The sequence below is a fragment of the Oncorhynchus masou genome, chromosome 31 (assembly GCF_036934945.1).
Source record: "Oncorhynchus masou masou isolate Uvic2021 chromosome 31, UVic_Omas_1.1, whole genome shotgun sequence".
Lineage (NCBI taxonomy): Eukaryota > Metazoa > Chordata > Actinopteri > Salmoniformes > Salmonidae > Oncorhynchus > Oncorhynchus masou.
The window spans coordinates 39,104,180-39,125,084 of NC_088242.1; the positions used below are offsets into that span (position 1 = coordinate 39,104,180).

The 20,905-nt window shown below is 40.9% G+C and overlaps 1 protein-coding gene across 1 annotated transcript in view; it reads left to right on the plus strand.

Annotated features, from left to right (window-relative positions):
• ablim1b (actin binding LIM protein 1b) overlaps positions 1-20,905 on the plus strand; it is a 98,939-nt gene that overhangs the window by 33,376 nt on the left and 44,658 nt on the right. Inside the window, exon 5 of the mRNA XM_064952776.1 lies at positions 14,196-14,322. Coding sequence (XP_064808848.1) covers positions 14,196-14,322 — 127 coding nt within the window. The remainder of the gene's footprint in view (positions 1-14,195; positions 14,323-20,905) is intronic.

The following is a 20,905-nucleotide window of genomic DNA, read 5'->3' on the forward strand; positions in this document are numbered from 1 at the left end:
CAATTGTTGGATATCTTCACTCTAGCTGGATTCCAATAGGAATTACACATCACTTTGCAAGCCAGCATAATGTGACTTGTAAACCAGGAGTTTCCGACCACTGTGTTAGGCTATAACTAGGCCCTCAAAGAAAGTCCATATGATTTATGTAATGTCATAAAGAGTTTCATTTTAAAGGTTAATAAGGCTGGTGGAATAATTCATAGATGGTTCTAGGAAGAACCCTTCAAAGAGAGTTCTAGGAAGAACCTTTAGATGATAAAAAAGGGTTTTGGTATAACCATTTATAGTTGGTTCTAGGCAGGACCCATCATAGAGGAGACAAGCCAAAGAACCTTACTTCATACCTTTTTTTATCGAAGAGTGTATAACCTCTCTAACATTAGTCTATCCTAGACCGCTTCCTGTCACCCTGCCCAGACAGAGTGGGAGAGGTGTCCATAGTTCACTGGACAAATGGAACAACAATGGATGCACCCAAGTAAGGAAAATTATGTTGAAAAATAATCTGTTTTATATGGATGTTGAATAGACGCCTTATACGTACGTCAAAAGTATGTAGTTTCCAGACTTTGAAAATATGTATTTTCCAGGCATTAAAACTTCTTGCGACTAGCAATCCCGTATCCGGGAGCGTAATCATAGCCTCAAGCACATTTCCAAAAAGCAACTTTTCCTATTCATGAAAATCGCAAATGAAATGAAATAAATATATTCAAACACAAGCTTAGCCTCTTGTTAACAACACTGTCATCTCAGATTTTCAAAATATGTGTTACAGCCAACACTAGACAAGCATTTGTGTAAGTTTATCATGGCATAATGCTACGCTAGGCTCTGCTGGCACCAGGCAACATTTTCACGAAAATAAGAAAAGCAACCAAATTAAATAATTTACCTTTGAAGAACTGCAGATGCTTTCACTCAAGTGACTCCCAGTGAGATAGCAAATGTTCCTTTTTTCCAAAAATTATATTTTTGTAGGCGAAAAAGCTTCCGTTTGTTCATCCTGCTTGGCTGAGAAATCGACCGAAAAATACTTCAACTATAACGGCAAACTTTTTTCCAAATTTGCTCCATAATATCGACAGAAACATGGCAAACATTGTTTAGGATCCATCCTCAAGGTGTTTTTAACATATGTATTCGATAATATATCCGTCGAAGCAATTGGTTTCTCATAAGAAGCGATTGGAAAAATGGCTACCTCAGTATTTTACGCAAGATTCTCTCCGGGAGACACCATGTGACCATTGGAAATGCCTAAAAAGACGTCACAATGCTGTAGACACCTTGGGGAATGCGTGGAAAATGTAAGCTCATTCGTAGCTCATTCACAGCCATATAAGGAGTCATTGGCATGAGGCGGTTTTGAAAAATGTGGCACTTCCTGATTGGATTTTTATCTGGGTTTCGCCTGTAACATCAGTTCTGTGGCACTCACAGACAATATCTTTGCAGTTTTGGAAACGTCCGAGTGTTTCCTTTCCAAAGCTGTCAATTATATGCATAGTCGAGCATCTTTTCATGAAAAAATATCTTGTTTAAAACGGGAACGTTTTTCATCCAAAAATTACAATAGCGCCCCCTATATCCAAGAGGTTTAAAATCCGTTGCGTTTTAGGTGCTGAATGAAACGTGAAAATACATATTTTTTGGTCATTGATTCTATGGCCAAATTTTAACCTGCTATACATGGTCAATTAAGTAAGATTATATGACAATAATATTTTTAACCCCTTTCCCACCGATGAAGTCCCCGGTCATTCTGGAGATTATGGTGGTAATGGAGGCAGACCAACAGTGGGTGAAGTACGGCAGGTCTGCGGTAGCTGGAAGGCAACCAGCCATTTCACCCCTCCGGCCCTGCTGAGTATCAGTCTGGAGTGCAAAGCCCCTTGCCATCTCCCTCTGAGGCAGAGTGATTCAAGCTGTTTCTGACAGAGGAGCTGGTGGGAGACATATTAGAGGAGACCAATCAATTTGCCTTGGAGCTACAAGAGAAGAGAGAGCCAAGAGTGAGGGACGGCTCGCAGACTGATCAAAGCAGACTGTGTACTGTAACCTCAAAATGGGGGTAGTGAATAAGGTGAACATGATGAACAGTTTTGTGGAATGCGCTGAGAAAACTACAAAGTGGTATAAGAAGATATTTTTCCATCTGATCGGCATTCATTTCTCAAAGGCCACATACTTCAAAGTCATCTTACAGGTGAAAATATTACTGAACTAGATTTTTATTTTATTTTAAAATTGGACATGAAGTTCCAATATGCAATTATATTGACAATAGCTCACCCACATACCCCCTCCCACTTCCTCATTCTCCCCACTCCCTTTCCCCATAGCTGGGATGATTACCTACTGAAAGTACAAAAATAACCTCATGACAGAGCTGCTGGAGGATTACTTGGAGGGTGGGAGTGCAGTTTTGGTTGTTCAATTTCAATATGAATATTGAAATATGGGTTATGTATATTTATAATGAAATGACAGTTGTCAGTCTTTTCTTGCTGTTTTTCTTTCTTCTAGTAAAACTAGTTAGTTTGCTTCAACCACTACTAATTTAACCTTTATTTAACTAGGCAAGTCAGTTAAGAACAAATTCTTATTTTCAATGACAGCCTAGGAACAGTGGGTTAACTGCCTGTTCAGGGGCAGAACGACAGATTTGTACCTTGTCAGCTCAGGGATTTGAACTTGCAACCTTCCGGTTACTAGTCCAACGCTCTAACCACTAGGCTACGCTGCCGCCCCACTACTACTTCAATTAAATTAACAACCATTACATATAGGTTCAAACAGTATGTTACTAGCATACAAAAGCTGGCCACAATCTTCGGCAATAAAGATGTTCAGTGTATTTATGTGTGTGGTTTCTGAAAGTACAGAATAAAGAGGAATTATTAGTAATTACACAGAACAAAAAGATAAACCCAACATGTAACAATTTCAAAGATTTTACTGAGTTACAGTTCAAGAAAATCAGTAATTCGAAACAAACTAATTTGGCTCTAATCTATGGATTTCAGATGACTGGGAATACAGACATGCATTTGTTGGATTCAGATACCTTAAAAAAAGGTACGGGTATGGATTAGAAAACCAGTCAGTATCTGGTGTGGCCACCATTTGCCTCATGCAGCATGACACATCTCCTTAGCATAGGTTGATCAGGCAGTTTATTCTGTCCTGTGGAATGTTGTCCCACTTCTCTAAGTATCAGACCCTTTTTTCAAGTTTCAACTAAAATGACATACCCAAATATAATTGCTCAGGACCTGAAGCAAGGATATGCATATTTTTTATACGATTTGAAAGGAAACACTTTGGAGTTTGTGGAAATGTGAAATTAATGTGGGAGAAAAAAAACTCATTAGATCTGGTAAAAGATAATACAAAGAAAATAAACATTTTTGTTACTACAATCATCTGTTAAATGCAAGAGAAAGGCCATCATGTATTTTTCCAGCCCAGGTGCAATTTTGATGTTGGCCACTAGATGTGCAACATTTTAGACTGATCCAATGAACCATTGCAAAGTGTTAGTTAGATTACTTGTTGGTTATTACTGCATTGTCGGAACTAGAAGCACAAGCATTTCGCTACACTTGCATTAACATCTGCTAACCATGTGTATGTGACAAATAAAATTTGATTTGATTTGATGATTTGATTTAAATTGGAACGTGTAGTTAGATTAACAGGAATTTAAGCTTCTGCCCATATCAGATATGTCTATGTCCTGGGATTTTATTTTACTTACAACCTCATGCTAATCACATTAGCCTACATTAACTCAACCGTCCTGCGGGGGTGGTACCAATCCCATAAAGGCTAATGGTTGTGCGAATTTGCTGGGTATTGGCGGGAACTGGAACACACTGTCGTATACGGCGATCCAGAGCATCCCAAATATGCTGGCCATCTGGCCGGTACAGTAGAAACTGAGATTCTTCCCTGAAGTGCACACTTCTCTGGCATGCCAGTGGCCATAGAAGGTGAACATTTGTCCACTGAAGTCAATTACGATGTCGAACTCCAGTCAGGTCAAGACGCTGGTGAGGACGAGTATGCAGATGACCTTCCCTGGGACAGTATCTGACAGCATGTGCAAAAATTATTTGGTTGTACAAACCCATGGTTTCACCAGATGTCTGGGTGGCTGGTCTTAGGTGAAGAAGCCGGATGTGGAGGTCCTGGCTGGCGTGGTTACTTGTGCTCTATGGTTATGGAGGCCAGATGGCGTATCTGCCAAATGCTCTAAAATGGCGTTGGAGGCGGCATATGGTAGAGAAATTCATTCAACATTCAATTATCTGGCGACATCTCTGGTGGATATTCCTACAGTCAGCATGCCAATTACATGCTCCCTCGAAACTTGAGACATCTGTGGCATTTTGTTGTGTGACAAACTGAACATTTTAGAGTGGCCTTTTATTGTCCCCCGCACAAGGTGCACCTGTGTAATGATCATGCTGAAAATGGCACTGGGCAGATAGGGCTGCCTTGCTCCTAGCTCTTAGGAAACTTTGCCATATTTACTTTTTTATGTGTTATTTCTTACAGAAGTTTTGGGGTGTTTCTACATACAGCCAGGATGAACTGTTGGATATCAGAGTGACGGTAACTCACCAGCATTACAACCAGGAATAGGACTTTCCCATATCGAATCCTTTGTTCGTACCCCACAGGGCAAATGAACTGATTCCAGAGGCTGACCCAAAACACCACCTGTGGAGGAGGTACTTGGGATGGACTTCAAGTCAGACTCAGGAGGGGCACACACCACCCACCGCTTCCGAGTATATTACTCGCTAATGTTCAGTGTCTGGATAATAAGGCAGACGAGCTCAGGGCGTGCATTTCCTTCCAGAGAGACATCAGGAATTGTTTCATGGAAACGTGGCTCTCTTGGTATATACTGTCTGAGTCCGTACAGCCAGTTGGGTTCTCAGTTCATCACGCAGACAAGAATAAATATCTCTCTGGGAAGTAGAAGGGCGTCGGTGTTTGTTTCATGATGAACTACTCATGGTGTGATTGTGATAACATACGGGAACTCAAGTCCTTTTGTGCACCCGACCTAGAATACCTCACAATCAAATGCCTACCATATAACCTCCCAGGAGTATTCTCATCGGTAAAAGTCACAGCCGTGTATATTTCCCCTCAAGCCGATACCACAACGGCCCTCAAAGAACTTAACTGCACTTTATGCAAACTGGAAACCACATATCCCGAGGGCGCAATTATTGTAACAAAGCAAATTTGGCAAAAATGCGACTGAATTTCTATCGACAAAGACTGTAGTACAGTGCCTTGCAAAAGTATTCATCCCCCTTGGCATTTTTCCTATTGTGTTGCATTACAACCTGTAACTTAAATAGATTTTTATTTGGATTCCATGTAATGGACATACACAAAATAGTCCAAATTGGTGACGTGAAATTAAAAATATATTGTGTTAACTATTCTAAAAATTTAAACGGAAAAGTGGTGTGTGCAAATGTATTCACCCCTTTGCTATGAAGCCCCTAAATAAGATCTGGTGCAACCAATTACCTTCAGAAGTCACGTAATTAGTTAAATAAAGTCCACCCGTGTGCAATCTAAGTGCCACATGATCTGTCACATGATCTCAGTAAAAATATACTCCTGTTCTGAAAGGCCCCAGAGTCTGCAACACCACTAAGCAAGGGGCACCACCAGGCAAGTGGCACCATGAAGACCAAGGAGCTCTCCAAACAGGTCAGGGACAAAGTTGTGTAGAAGTAGATATCAGGGTTGGGTTATAAAAAAATATCCGAAACTTTGAACATCCCACAGACCATTAAAACTTCTCTGGGATATGTGGGACCCATCTGGCCAACATCAGTGAAAATGCAGAGCGCCAAATTCAAATAAATTACTATAAAAATTAAACTTTCATGAAATCACACATGCAATACACCAAATTAAAGCTACACTTGTTGTTAATCCAGCAAACAATGCTATTATCTGAGGACAGCACCCCAGAAAACAAACACAGACAATCATATTTAAACCCGCCAGGCACGACACATAACGCAGAAATAAAGATATAATTAATCCCTTACCTTTGACAAGCTTCTTCTGTTGGCACTCCAATATGTCCCATAAACATCACAAATGGTCGATATACATCCAAAATGTTCATTTAGTTTCCGCGTTTGATCCAGGAAAACACCGGTTCCAACTCGCGCAACATGACTACAAAATATCTCCTAAATGACCTGTAATCTTTGTCCAAACATTTCAAACAACTTTCCTATTACAACTTTAGGTATTTTTAAACAATCTATAAAATTTAAGACGGGATAAACTGCGTTCAGAACCGGAGGAAAACAAAGTGTAGCGAGCTTTCAGGTCAGGCGCCTCTAACAAAGAATATACTTCTCTCTACCCTCGTTCTGAACAGTGCTGCTTCTTCATTTCTCAAAGGAAAAACCTCAACCAATTTCTAAGGACTTGACATCCAGTGGAAGTGATAGGAACTGCAAGCAAGTCCCTTAGAAATCTGGATTCCCAATGAAAACCCATTGAAAAGAGAGTGACCTAAAAAAAAACTATCCTTAATGGTTTGTCCTCAGGGTTTTGCCTGCCAAATAAGTTATGTTATACTCACAGACATCATTCAAACAGTTTTAGAAACTTCAGAGTGTTTTCTATCCAAATCGACTAATAATATGCATATCTTAGCTTCTGGGCAGTTCCACTGGATGTCACCAGTCTTTAGAAATTGGTTGAGGTTATTCCTTTGTGTAATGAAGAAGTACGGCCATCTTGAATGAGGGTTACTTCATGTGTACTGTTTGATAGAGGCGCATGACCAGAAAGCAGGCATCAGTTTGTTTTCTTCCTGTATTGAACACAGATCACCCCGTCTTCAATTTTATCGATTACTTACTTTAAGAAATACCTACAATTTACAGACTTTTGAGATATTTTGTAGACACGTCAAGCAAGTTGGAACAGGTGTTTATCTGGATCAAACACGCCAAATGAATGGACATTTTGGATATATATGGACGGAATTAATCGAACAAAGGACCATTTGTGATGTTTATGGGACATATTGGAGTGCCAACAGAAGAAGCTCGTCAAAGGTAAGGCATGATTTATATTTTTATTTTTGTTTTTTGTTTTTGTTTGTTTTCTCTCTTTTGTTTACGGAGGTGCTATCGTGTTCATGCTACACGTTCCCCAAGGGCACCCCCCCCCCCCCCCCCGCTCAACTCAAAAAGTGGCGCACAGAATGCAAGAATAATCTTAGAAATATTTAACCTCCACACATTAACAAGTACAATAGCTCAAATGAAAGATAAACACCTTGTTCATCTACCCTGCGAGTCAGATTTCTAAAATGTTTTACGGTGAAAAACCACCACAAAGACACAAACGATTTGTAGCCATTTTGTCGAAAAAAAGATGCAATCACAAACGCGGGATTAAAAGAAAAGTAATTCACTAACCTTTTGAAAATCTTCATCAGATGACAGTAATAGGACATGTTACACAGTACATGTATGTTTTTTTCAATAATATGCAATTTATAACCATAAATCTCCGTTTACATTGACGCCATGATCAGAAAATGCTAAAAAATGTCCGGAGAAATTATAGATAGCTCCGCCAGATAACGCCAGATAACAGCAATACACATCATAAACTTTGACTAAATATACATGTTCTACATATAGTTAGAAAGATACACTGCTTCTTAATGCAATCGCTTTGTCACATTTCTTTTTAACGTTACAGAAATCGTTCACTATTCAATAATCTGAGACGGCGCTCAGACATAAGCAATATTTCTCCGGAACATAAATATTCCCTTACCTTTGATGGTCTTCGATCAGAATGTAGTGGAAGGAGTCATACTTACCCAATACATCGTTTGGTTTCAAGTCGTGTGTCTTTGTATTAGCATATGCTAACAGCTTCAGCTGAAATGCATCCAAAATTACTTCTGGTCCCGAACAGTTGCACATCAAAACTTCAAAATTACATATTATATGTCGACTAAACTGGTCAAACTAAGTGCAGAATCAAGCTTTAGGATGTTATTAACATACAAAACAATTCTCAATTCAAACGGACAATCTGACTTCTTCTCATGCAAGTTGGAACAAAGGGAGCTCTGTGCTCAACGCGCGCCTGAAAGCGCATGTATTTTCTCGCGACACTCGCTATTTTGCCTACCAAAGGGTCAAAGCTCGCGGGATTTGCACAATTAAATGCTCTACTGATAGAGGACATCTCGCGGAAGACATAGAAACTGTTCCCAGATCCATAGCTGGTTGGGAAGGGTGGGGGCGATGATGTCAAAGTTGGCCCAACTTTCATGTTTTCCAAAACTAGTTTGGGAGATTGGCTGCCCTGTGAGTTCTGCTATACATACAGACATAATTCAAACGGTTTTAGAAGCTTTAGAGTGTTTCTATTCAATAATTATTATTATATATATATATTAGCAATTTTGGACAGATTTTTTTTCAGTTTACTATGGGCACGCAATTCATCCAAAGGGGGCAGTATTGTCCCGAGCCTTAACAGGCTATCCTCAGATAATAGCATCGTTTGCTTTCACCGAAAAGCCTTTTTGAAATCTGACATGTTGGCTGGATTCACAATGTGTGTAGCTTTAAATTGGTATCTTACATGTGTGATTTCATGAAAGTTTGATTTTATAGGAAATTATTTGAATTTGGCGCTCTGCATTTTCTCTGGCTTTTGGCCAAATTGGACGCTACTGTCCCACATATCACAGAGAGGTTTTAACCCTCCAGACGAGCTTCAATGCCATACAGCTCTACTTCCGTGGCCTCCAACTGCTCTTAAATACAAGTAAAACTAAATGCATGCTTTTCAACCGATCACTGCCTGCACCTGCCCGCCTGTCCAGCAACACTACTCTGGACAGTTCTGACTTAGAATATGTGGACAACTACAAATACCTAGGTCTCTGGTTAGACTGTAAACTCTCCTTCCAGACTCACATCAAACATCTCCAATCCAAAGTTAAATCTAGAATTGGCTTCCTATTTCGTAGCAAAGCATCCTTCACTCATGCTGTCAAACATGCCCTCGTAAAACTGACCATCCTACCGATCCTCGACTTCGGCGACGTCATCTACAAAATATCCTCTAATTCTCCATAAATTAGATATAATATATCACAGTGCCATCCGTTTTGTCACCAAAGCCCCATATTCTACCCACCACTGCGACCTGCACGCTCTCATCGGCTGGCCCTCGCTTCATACTTGTAGCTAAACCCACTGGCTCCAGGTCATCTACAAGACCCTGCTAGGTAAAGTTCCCCCTTATCTCAGCTCGCTGGTCACCATAGCAGCACCCACCTGTAGCACGCGCTCCAGCAGGTATATCTCTCTGGTCACCCCCAAAACCAATTCCTCCTTCGGCCACCTCTCCTTCCAGTTCTCTGCTGCCAATGACTGGAACAAACTACAAAAATCTCTGAAACTGGAAACAGTTATCTCCCTACCTAGCTTTAAGCACCAGCTGTCAGAGCAGTTCACAGATTACTGCACCTGTACATAGCCCATCTATAATTTAGCCCAAACATCTGCCTCTTCCCCTACTGTATTTATTGATTTATTTTGCTCCTTTGCACCCCATTATTTTTATTTCTACTGAGCACATTATTCCACAGCAAATCTACTATCTGGGGGGATTACAGCCATCTCATATAGCATTTCACTGTGCCATTTACAGCTTCTGTAGAGACCCATTCACTTAGCTAGATGTGGCTGTGGGGTGGCTATATCCTCTCTGGGGGATTACAGCCATCTCATATAGCATTTCATGAACATGTCTAGACAATAGTGACCCATCCACTTCGATAGATGTGGCTGGTGGGTGGTTATAACATTTCTTTCACATGACCAATCAATTTAGACAAGTGTGTCTGGGTAAGCATCATCTATTTATTATAAAATATTTGTATCTGGACACTTTCTAATTTTGATATTGCTACAATGCAAATATGCAAATAACCATTTCACTGTACCTTTTACACCTACTCTATCATGTGACAAATAAACATATATTTTATTTGAAATAGTGCATTTACCAGAAATGGTAGTGTGAAGAACAGCGTGACCTACACTAGAGTCAGATTAGAATATAGGACAAGGACTAGATAAAGTGTATTTTTACCTGGAGATTTTCCTTATTGTAGGCTACTATTTGCACCACTTTTAGTATTTAAATATTTGTTATTACTACACTACCTTAGTCACTCTGTTTAGCACATGGGCACAGGGACTATGTTGGTCTGCTTGAAATGTAGGTTCAGGGAGAGTTTGAAAATATCAATGAAAACACTTGCCAGCTGGTCAGTGCATGCTTTGAGTATGCGTCCTGGTAATCCGTCTGGCCCCGCAGCCTTGTGAATGTTTAACCTTTACATGTGTGAGTTCCAAATATCTCTATCGGTCGCCCCAGCATGAGTTTTTTTTATGTATGTGATGGCAGAATGCATTCACTCTTCCAAAATGTGATTGTTACGCAACAGGACATTTAACCCACACTGCCCTCAAAACCAAGGCATTCTGCCTGCTAATTATCAATAGGCTATATTTCAACTAGTCAATTTCAAATTCTTTTTTAACAACAGTTTGAATTGAGGTGTGTTCCTCCTCCTCATTAATTCACATAGAAGTAGCCCATTTCACTACTACGCACAATTTATTTTATACTGAGCTTTACTGAGCTGGACAAATTTCTCTCTTTGACTAGAGCCCAAGCACTTCCCCAGTGTTTCCCCAGATCAAGTATGCAGAACTTTTTCCCCCTGGCACATTTTCCATCTGGTGCCCGCATTGCCTTCATTGTTGTTTTCCTTACTATCAATAACTTTGCATATGGGTGCATTTTTTTTATTATTTTTTTACTAGGCAAGTCAGTTAAGAACAAATTCTTATTTTCAATGACGGCCTAGGAACAGTGGGTTAACTGCCTGTTCAGGGGCAGAACGACAGATTTGTACCTTGTCAGCTTGGGGATTTTTGAACTTGCAACCTTCTGGTTACTAGTCCAACGCTCTAACCACTAGGCTTCCCTGCCTCCCCATTCTTATCAAAGTAAGTGCCTTTTTACATTATCATTATAGTTTCTGTATATAATGTTGTTGTTTCTACTTTAGCACACCGTATGTGTGCGTAAGGCATAATGTATTTACTGTTTAATCACATTTTCAAGGACTGGTGACAAATCATGCATTGTGATTGTTTCATGGATTGTAATGGACACATATAATGTGTGTAAAATACTTTTTGGAAGGTTGAACTGATTATGATGTGTGACCCCATGGTTGTTGACAACATACAATGTATTCTGGTTGTCACGTAAACATCCAAAGATGTTTATAACAAAAATGAGGTGAAGGGCTGTTTCACTCGACTGACTTAGATTGTAACTATTGTTACTCAGGTTTTCCAGCTCAGTCCCCCCATTCCAGTGGTTTCATTTTTATTTAGCGAATAAACTTCCCCTGTGTTTGCCCCCATTTATTGATAAATCCCTTCATAGTAATATATCATATATATATATATATATATATATATATATATATATATATATATATATATCAACGATACCTTCCTCCATTTCTACCCCCCCCCATGGACTTGAAATTCTCCTCAAATGAAATGCACCCCCCCACAAACCCCACTAAAATGGTTACATCCAAATCTGGCAACCCTGTTTAGGTTTCATGCTACGGTAAGGCTAGGAAGTAGACTTGTATTTGGGGTGATGATCTGTGAGGTGATAACATTTTATTTGCTTTGTGATTTGTCAAAAACTGTAAATGTCTTATTAAGTCATGTGCTCCGGTTCTTGTATACACTGTAACAGGTACGTTGAAGATTTGTAATATGCTGAAAAGTGGCCAAACTATATTCAGATTTTTCAGGCAATGGGTGCAGCCATCTTTGACTTTTTTTATTTGCATTTTATAGTGAATGGCATTCAGGGATCAGGGAGTTTTTGCTTGTCAAATATAAACATGGCTGCCATCATAAAAAATTAGCTGTTAGATTAGCTGACAAGCATCTCTTTTCAAAACAATATACATCTCTCCCTTGTGGTCACGAGAGATCAAATCAAATTCTATTGGTCACATACACATGGTTATCAGATGTTATTGCGAGTGTAGCGAAATTCTTATGCTTCTAAACTCAGCCAAAAAGAAAGGTCCTCTCACTGTCAACTGCATTTATTTTCAGCAAACTTAATTAACATGTGTAAATATTTGTATGAACATAGCGAGATTTAACAACTGAGACATAAACTGAACAAGTTCCACAGACATATGACTAACAGAAATGAAATAATGTGTCCCTGAACAAAGGAGGGGGGTCAAAATCAGAAGTAACAGTCTATCTTGTGTGGCCACCAGTTGCATTAAACACTGCAGTGCATCTCCTTCTCATGGATTGCACCAGATGTTCCACTTGCTGTGAGATGTTACTCTACTCTTCCACGAAGGCACCTGCAAATTCCCGGGCATTTCTGGAGGGAATGGTCCTAGCCCTCACCCTCTGATCCAACAGGTCCCAAACATGCTCAATGGGATTGAGATCCGGGCTCTTCGCTGGCCATGGCAGTACACTGACATTCCTGTATTGCAGGAAATCACACACAGAACGAGCAGTATGGCAGGTGGCATGTGAGGATGAGCCTCCAGGAAGGGTACCACATGTGGGAGGAGGATGTCTCCCTTGTAACGTGCAGCGTTGAGATTGCCTGCACTGACAACAAGATTGCCTGCACTGACAATCATCCAATGATGATGTGACACATCGCCCCAAACCATCCACCTCCAAATCGATCCTGCTCCAGAGTACAGGCCTCGGTGTAACACTCATTCCTTCAACGATAAACGCGAATCCGACCATCACCCCTGGTGAGACAAAACCACGACTCGTCAGCAAAGAGCACTTTGTGCCAGTCCTGTCTGGTCCAGCGACTGTGGGTTTGTGCCCATAGGTGACGTTGTTGCCGGTGATGTCTGGTGAGGACCTGTCTTACAACAGGCCTACAAACCCTTAGTCCAGCCTCTCTCAGTCTATTGCGGACAGTCTGACCACTGATGGAGGGATTGCGCATTCCTGGTGTAACACGGGCAGTTGTTGTTGCCCTCCTGTACCTGCCCCACAGATGTGATGTTCGGATGTACCGATCCTGTGCAGGTGTTGTTGTTACACCTGCCACTGTGAGGACGATCAGCTGTCCATCCTGTCTCCCTGTAGTGCTGTCTTAGGCATCTCACAGTATGGACATTGCAATTTTTTGTCCTGGCCACATCTGCAGTCCTCATGCCTCCTTGCAGCATTCCTAAGGCATGTTCACGCAGATGAGCAGGGACCCTGGGCATCTTTCTTTTGGTGTTTTTTCAGAGTCAGTGGAAAGGCATCTTTAGTGTCCTAAGTCTTCATAACTGTGACCTTAATTGCCTACTGACTGCAAGCTGTTAGTGTCTTAATGACCTTCCACAGGTGCATGTTCATTAATTGTTTATGGTTCATTGAACAAGCATGGGAAAAGTGTTTAAACCCTTTACAATAAAGATTTGTGAAGTAATTTAGATTTTTATTAATTATCTGTGAAAGAGATGGTCCTGGAAAAGGGATGTTTCTTCTATGTTGTTATTACTGTCACGTGTGCTTCCTCTCCGAACTCTAGATCACCAAGCTGCTCATTAGGACACACACCTGTCACCATGATTACGCGCACCTGCGCATCATCAGACTCACCTGGACTCCATCACTTCCCTGATCACATTTTGGTTCCTTCCCCAGGCTTTATTTTTCGTGTTTTGTATTATGTTGCATTTATTTATTAACAATCAGTCCCTGAACTTGCTTGACGACTGTCAGCAGACATCGTTACAATTACCTTCATGTATTTATATAATCAGTATTTTATGGTAAAAAAACCTGGAGCCTCATGTATTGAATGTTATATTGAAAACAAAAATCACTTTGTGCCCTTGTACAAATGAATGAGGAGTTTTCTATTAGCTCACGTCGCCTCCTAATGGTTTAATTTGAAAGATAAATCATAGGTGTGTGTGCGCTTTTGTGTATGCCATGTCTGCTCTGTCTTTCTGATCATCATGCTAAAAGTGTGTTTGTGTGTTTCAGACTGTGCAGGCTGTGGTAGGGACATTAAGAATGGCCAGGCCCTATTGGCTCTGGAAAGACAGTGGCACCTTGGCTGCTTCAAGTGCAAGGCCTGTGGCAAAGTGCTGAGCGGGGAGTACATCAGCAAGTGAGTAATCATCAACTGCAACACACTCAAGCCAATCTTAATCTCGCTGTGTCCAAAAACCTGTGCTTCCCTTCTAAATAGTAAGCTGATTGGGTATATGAAATTACAACCTTATAATAGGTGAAATTTCAAATATTGGGGCACAAAGAGGGGGTGTTCTACTAAGATGTATGGAATTGTGTTAAGGTCACAACACCGGTCTGAAGTGAGCATCACCAGGGCAGTCCCGTTATCTCTACTATACTGCTTACACAGACAAGTTATATTTGCATGAATTAAAATATTCATAATGAATTAATCGTTAATGTTTGGTTCATGCATGTGCCCCAACGATACCCCACAAAGCTTATTCTCTCCAAGCTGAGACCTTGAAACTGAGATATCCCTTTTATTCTCAAAACAAGGTTCTGGGCGTACTGCCAAATTGCAGATACTGATAGTGAGGATTCCTCTCAGGCACATTCAATCAGTCACTTGCATGAACACAGAAATTGTTTTCTAGAAAAGCACAAACAAATGTTCCACTACATTTCCTCCTCTTATCACTCACTCTGATAATTATCATAACATTTTATTAATTTTGTTATTGCTTAAACTATCAAATGAGTAAGTAAACAATCAATGCATACAACCATAGACACTTTCAAACCCTTCATTCTGGAAATTTCTGGTTTTTCTTGCAGACCCTCACGAGAAAGCTCGGCAGGCAGAATCAGTCATGCAGTTTGTGACGCCAAATTCTTGTGGAAATTCTACACGAGACACTCGAAGTCAATCTTAAATGAATAACTCTTTAACCTCTAGTGACACCCCATCCCGGGTCCAGGAGCGTAATCATCGACTGACACTAATTAGCATAACACAACGGACATAAATATTCCTAGAAAATATTCCTATTCATGAAAATCACAAGTGAAATATATTGAGACACAGCTTAGCCTTTTGTTAATCACCCTGTCATCTCAGATTTTCAAAATATGCTTTACAGCCAAAGCAAGACAAGCATTTGTGTAAGTTTATCAATAGCCTAGCATAGCATTATGTTCAGCTATGTCCAGCTGGCAGCAGGTATCTTGGTCACGAAAATCAGAAAAGCAATCAAATGAAATCGTTTACCTTTGAAGAGCTTCGGATGTTTTCACTCACGAGACTCCCAGTTAGATTGCCAATGTTCCCTTTTTTCCAAAATATTATTTTTGTAGGCAAAATAGCTCCGTTTGTTCTTCACATTTGGCTGAGAAATCGAACGGAACTTGCCGTCACGGAAACGCCAAAAAATATTCCAAATTAGCTCCATAATATCGACAGAAACATGGCAAACGTTGTTTATAATCAATCCTCAAGGTGTTTTTCAAATATCTATTCGATAATATATCCACCGGGACAATTGGTTATTCAGTAGGTCCGATTGGAAAAATGGCTACCTCTTTATTTTGCGCAAGATTCACTCTGAGAGCCATCAGGTGACCACTTACACAATGTAGCCGCTTACGGGTATTCTTCAACATAAATGCGTAAAACTATGTCACAATGCTGTAGACACCTTGGGGAATACGTAGAAAAAGTAATCTGGTTGATAGCCCATTCACTGCTCAATAGGGACGCATTGGAACGCAGAGCTTTCAAAACATGTGGCACTCCCGGATTGGATTTTTCTCAGGCTTTAGCCTGCAATATCAGTTCTGTTATACTCACAGACAATATTGTTACAGTTTTGGAAACGTTAGAGTGTTGTCTATCAATTATATGCATATTCTAGCATCTTGTCCTGACAAAATATCCCATTTACTTTGGGAATGTTATTTTTCCAAAAATGAAAATACTGCCCCCTAATAACAACAAGCTAAAATGGTCACAGTGAAACTCAGATGCATAAAGTCCAGGCTGAAGTGAGCTTCACCAGGGCAGTCCCATTCGTTCTCTTATATACTGCTTACACACACAAGTTATATTTGCATGATTTACAGTTACAGTTGAAGTCGGAAGTTTACATACACTTAGGTTGGAGTAATTAAAACTCATTTTTCAACCACCGTCATTTTTCCAACAATTGTTTACAGACAGATAATTTCATTTATAATTCACTGTATGACAATTCCAGTGAGTCAGAAGACATTCACTAAGTTGACTGTGCCTTTAAACAGCATGGAACATTCCAGAAAATTATGTCATGGCTTTAGAAGCTTCTGATTGAAATCATTTGAGTAAATTGGAGGTGTACTTGTATATCAAGGCCTACCTTCAAACTCTGTGCCTCTTTGCTTGACATCATGGGAAAATCAAAAGAAATCAGCCAAGACCTCAGAAAAACAATTGTAGACCTCCACAAGTCTTGTTCATCATTGGGAGCAATTTCCAAATGCCTGAAGGTATCATGTTCATCTGTACAAACAATAGTATGCAAGTATAAACACCACAAGACCACGCAGCCATCATACCGCTCAGGAAGGAGACGCCTTCTGTCTCCTAGAGATGAATGTACTTTGGTGCGAAAAGTGCAAAACAATCCCAGGACAACAGCAAAGGACCTTGTGAAGATGCTGGTGGAAACGGGTACAAAAGTATCTTTATCCACAGTAAAACGTGACCTGAATTAAATGTCAGGAATTGTGAAACTGAGTTTAAACGTATTTGGCTAAGGTGTATGTAAACTTCCGACTTCAACTGTATACTGTATTTTGTATCTTTTGCATCTTTCCTATGCTTCACGGCTATCGCGCATCAATATACACTGCTCAAAAAAATAAAGGGAACACTAAAATAACACATCCTAGATCTGAATGAATGAAATATACTTTTTTTCTTTACATAGTTGAATGTGCTGACAACAAAATCACACAAAAATTATCAATGGAAATCAAATTTATCAACCCATGGAGGTCTGGATTTGGAGTCACACTCAAAAATAAAGTGCAAAACCACACTACAGTCTGACCCAACTTTGATGTAATGTCCTTTAAACAAGTCAAAAGGAGGCTCAGTAGTGTGTGTGGCCTCCACGTGCCTGTATGACCTCCCTACAACGCCTGGGCATGCTCCTGATGAGGTGGCGGATGGTCTCCTGCGGGATCTCCTCCCAGACCTGGACTAAAGCATCCGCCAACTCCTGGACAGTCTGTGGTGCAACGTGGCGTTGGTGGATGTAGCGAGACATGATGTCCCAGATGTGCTCAATTGGATTCAGGTCTGGGGAATGGGCGGGCCAGTCCATAGCATCAATGCCTTCCTCTTGCAGGAGCTGCTGACACACTCCAGCCACATGAGGTCTAGCATTGTATTGCATTAGGAGGAACCCAGGGCCAACCGCACCAGCATATGGTCTCACAAAGGGTCTGAGGATCTCATCTTGGTACCTAATGGCAGTCAGGCTACCTCTGGCGAGCACATGGAGGGCTGTGCGGTCCCTCAAAGAAATGCCACCCCACACCATGACTGACCCACCATGACTGACTCCAGACTGTCACGTCTGTCACATGTGCTCAGTGTGAACCTGCTTTCATCTGTGAAGAGCACAGGGCGCCATTGGCGAATTTGCCAATCTTGGTGTTCTCTGGCAAATGAAAAATGTCCCGCATGGTGTTGGGCTGTAAGCACAGCCCCCACCTGTGGACGTCGGGCCCTCATACCACCCTCATGCACATTTGTGGCCTGCTGGAGGTCATTTTGCAGGGCTCTGGCAGTGCTCCTCCTGCTCCTCCTTGCACAAATGCAGAGGTAGCGGTCCTGCTGCTGGGTTGTTGCCCTCCTACGGCCTCCTCCACGTCTCTTGATGTACTGGCCTGTCTCCTGGTAGCGCCTCCATGCTCTGGACACTACGCTGACAGACACAGCAAACCTTGCCACAGCTCGCATTGATGTGCCATCCTGGATGAGCTGCACTACCTGAGCCACTTGTGTGGGTTGTAGACTCCGTCTCATGCTACCACTAGAGTGAAAGCACCGCCAGCATTCAAAAGTGACCAAAACATCAGCCAGGAAGCATAGGAACTGAGAAGTGGTCTGTGGTCCCCACCTGCAGAACCACTCCTTTATTGGAGGTGTCTTGCTAATTGCCTATAATTTCCACCTGTTGTCTATTCCATTTGCACAACAGCATGTGCAATTTATTGTCAATCAGTGTTGCTTCCTAAGTGGACAGTTTGATTTCACAGAAGTGTGATTGACTTGAAGTTACATTGTGTTGTTTAAGTGTTCCTTTTATTTTTTGAGCAGTGTATTTATATGTACATATTCTTATTCCATCCATTTACATGTGTGTGTATAAGGTAGTCATTGTGAATTTGTTAGATATTACTGCTCTGTAAGAACTAGAAGCACAAACATTTCGCTAGACTTGCATTAACATCTGCTCACCATGTGTATGTGACCAATACATTTTTATTTTATTTGGTCCTTCGTGGGCATATTTTTGTCATAAAACTTTATCATCAAAGTCTGGCATTCTCTGGATTCATGGCGCTTTCAAGACAACTGGGGACTCTGGAAAAAAACAAGGTTGAATCATGATGTCTGTGATCTTCACGTCGGAGCGCTAGAAAGAGGCCCGAGTTCCCAACTTGGAATTCCGAGTTGGATGGGCATTCAAAACGTTTTTTCCCTGTCTGAGCTTTTTTCTCTTAGTTCGCAGTTGTCTTGAACTCACTGAAGCCTGGGAGTTCTGAGTTTCCAGTATGGCAGAAGTCATACTGGATTGACAGCATGGCCAATGTTGAATGTTTATCATTTTAAGCTTGGAAAAGAGACACTTAAATCCAGGCTTGGACCACACACCCACTCCTCTGAATTGCTGGCTACTGATTGCTTTGCAAGACTTACAGTTAGCCACTGATTCCTTCCAAACCACTCATTGTTGAATTTGCGGTTTCCAACTTGTTGTGTAATGTTAATGTCCAATGGCCGATGAGCACCGATAATTTGATATACCATTTCTCTTCATAATTTCTCTCTTCATATGATAAGGATTGAAAAGGATTTGCCAGTAGATTGTCTATTTGCTTCATGATGACTGCTAGCTAAGATTTTAAAAGTATGATGTTGACATGATCAGTCCAATTATGTCAATATACGGTAGATATAGCGTGATTTGATGTAATTTTATCTGTGCCCAATTACCTTGAGCCTCCTTGGATGGGCACTTCTAATGGAACTCTATGGCAGCACACAAAGGGCTTGAATTTTCAAGCTCTAGCCATAGATTTGCGGTGACTTAGTGCCCACATGTGTGACAGAACACTGAGCCAATCATGGTGCAACTAGAGAACATTACCAACCCCTATGCTCCATATTTTCCACTGGCTGCCCCTTCACCACTTTTTTTCCACCAGAATTCCTTGGGACCAATGTTCCCTCTAAGTTGTTTCGTCACTGAGCAAATTTCAGTTCTGCTGAGCACAAACTTGAACGTTGTGAGATATGTGCAAATTCCTGCGCATTTACTTTGAACACTGAGGCTGTACCCGCTTTAATTTAGTTAACAGTGGTCAAGTAGGTTATAGTGGCTATTTGATCATAATGTAGACCTGCCAGAGTGGTCTACCATCAAAACAATGGAGAAAATGCATCCCGTAACATTTAACATGGAAATAGCTGTTCCATCGTTCAGCCTACAGTAGCAGCCAATGTGTGGTGTTCAACGTAGGCTTACTTTCCATGAGACTTCTGAAAAAACTATGGAGGGCTTGGCATAACCTGTTTATCCACTTGTCCTTCAGACAAAGAGATTACTGAAAATGTTGTTTAACCTCTTACATCTATGGGGGCGCTATTTCATTTTTGGATGAAAAACGTTCCCGTTTTAAACAAGATATTTTGTCACAAAAAGATGCTCGATTATGCATATAATTGATAGCATTCGAAAGAAAACACTCTGACGTGTCCAGAAATACCAAGATATTCTCTGTGCGTGCCCTAGAACATGAGCTTCAGGCAAAACCAAGATGAGATGGCATCCAGGAAATGACAAGGATTTTTGAGGCTCTGTTTTCCATTGTCTCCTTATATGGCTGTGAATGCGAGAGGAATGAGCCTGCCCTTTCTGTCGTTTCCCCAAGGTGTCTGCAGCATTGTGACGTATTTGTAGGCAGATCATTGGAAGATTGACCATAAGAGACCACATTTACCAGGTGTCCGCCCGGTGTCCTGCGCCGAAATTGGTGCGCAAAAGTCACCTGCCAGTATTTTTCCATGGGATACAGAGAGGAAAGCAAGCTTCCACGAACTGCATATCAATGAAGAGATATGTGAAAAAACACCTTGAGGATTGATTCCAAACAACGTTTGCCATGTTTCGGTCGATATTATGTAGTTAATCCGGAAAAAGTTTTACGTTGTAGGTGACTGAATTTTCGGTTCGTTTCGGTAGCCAGACGCAATGTAGAAAACGGAACAATTTCTCCTACACACAGACGCTTTCAGGAAAAACTGCGCATTTGGTATGTAACTGAGAGTCTCCTCATTGAAAACATCAGAAGCTCTTCAAAGGTAAATGATTTTATTTATTTGGTTATCTGGTTTTTGTGAAAATGTTGCGTGCTAAATGCTACTCAAAATGCTATGCTAGCTTTGCATACTCTTACACAAATTA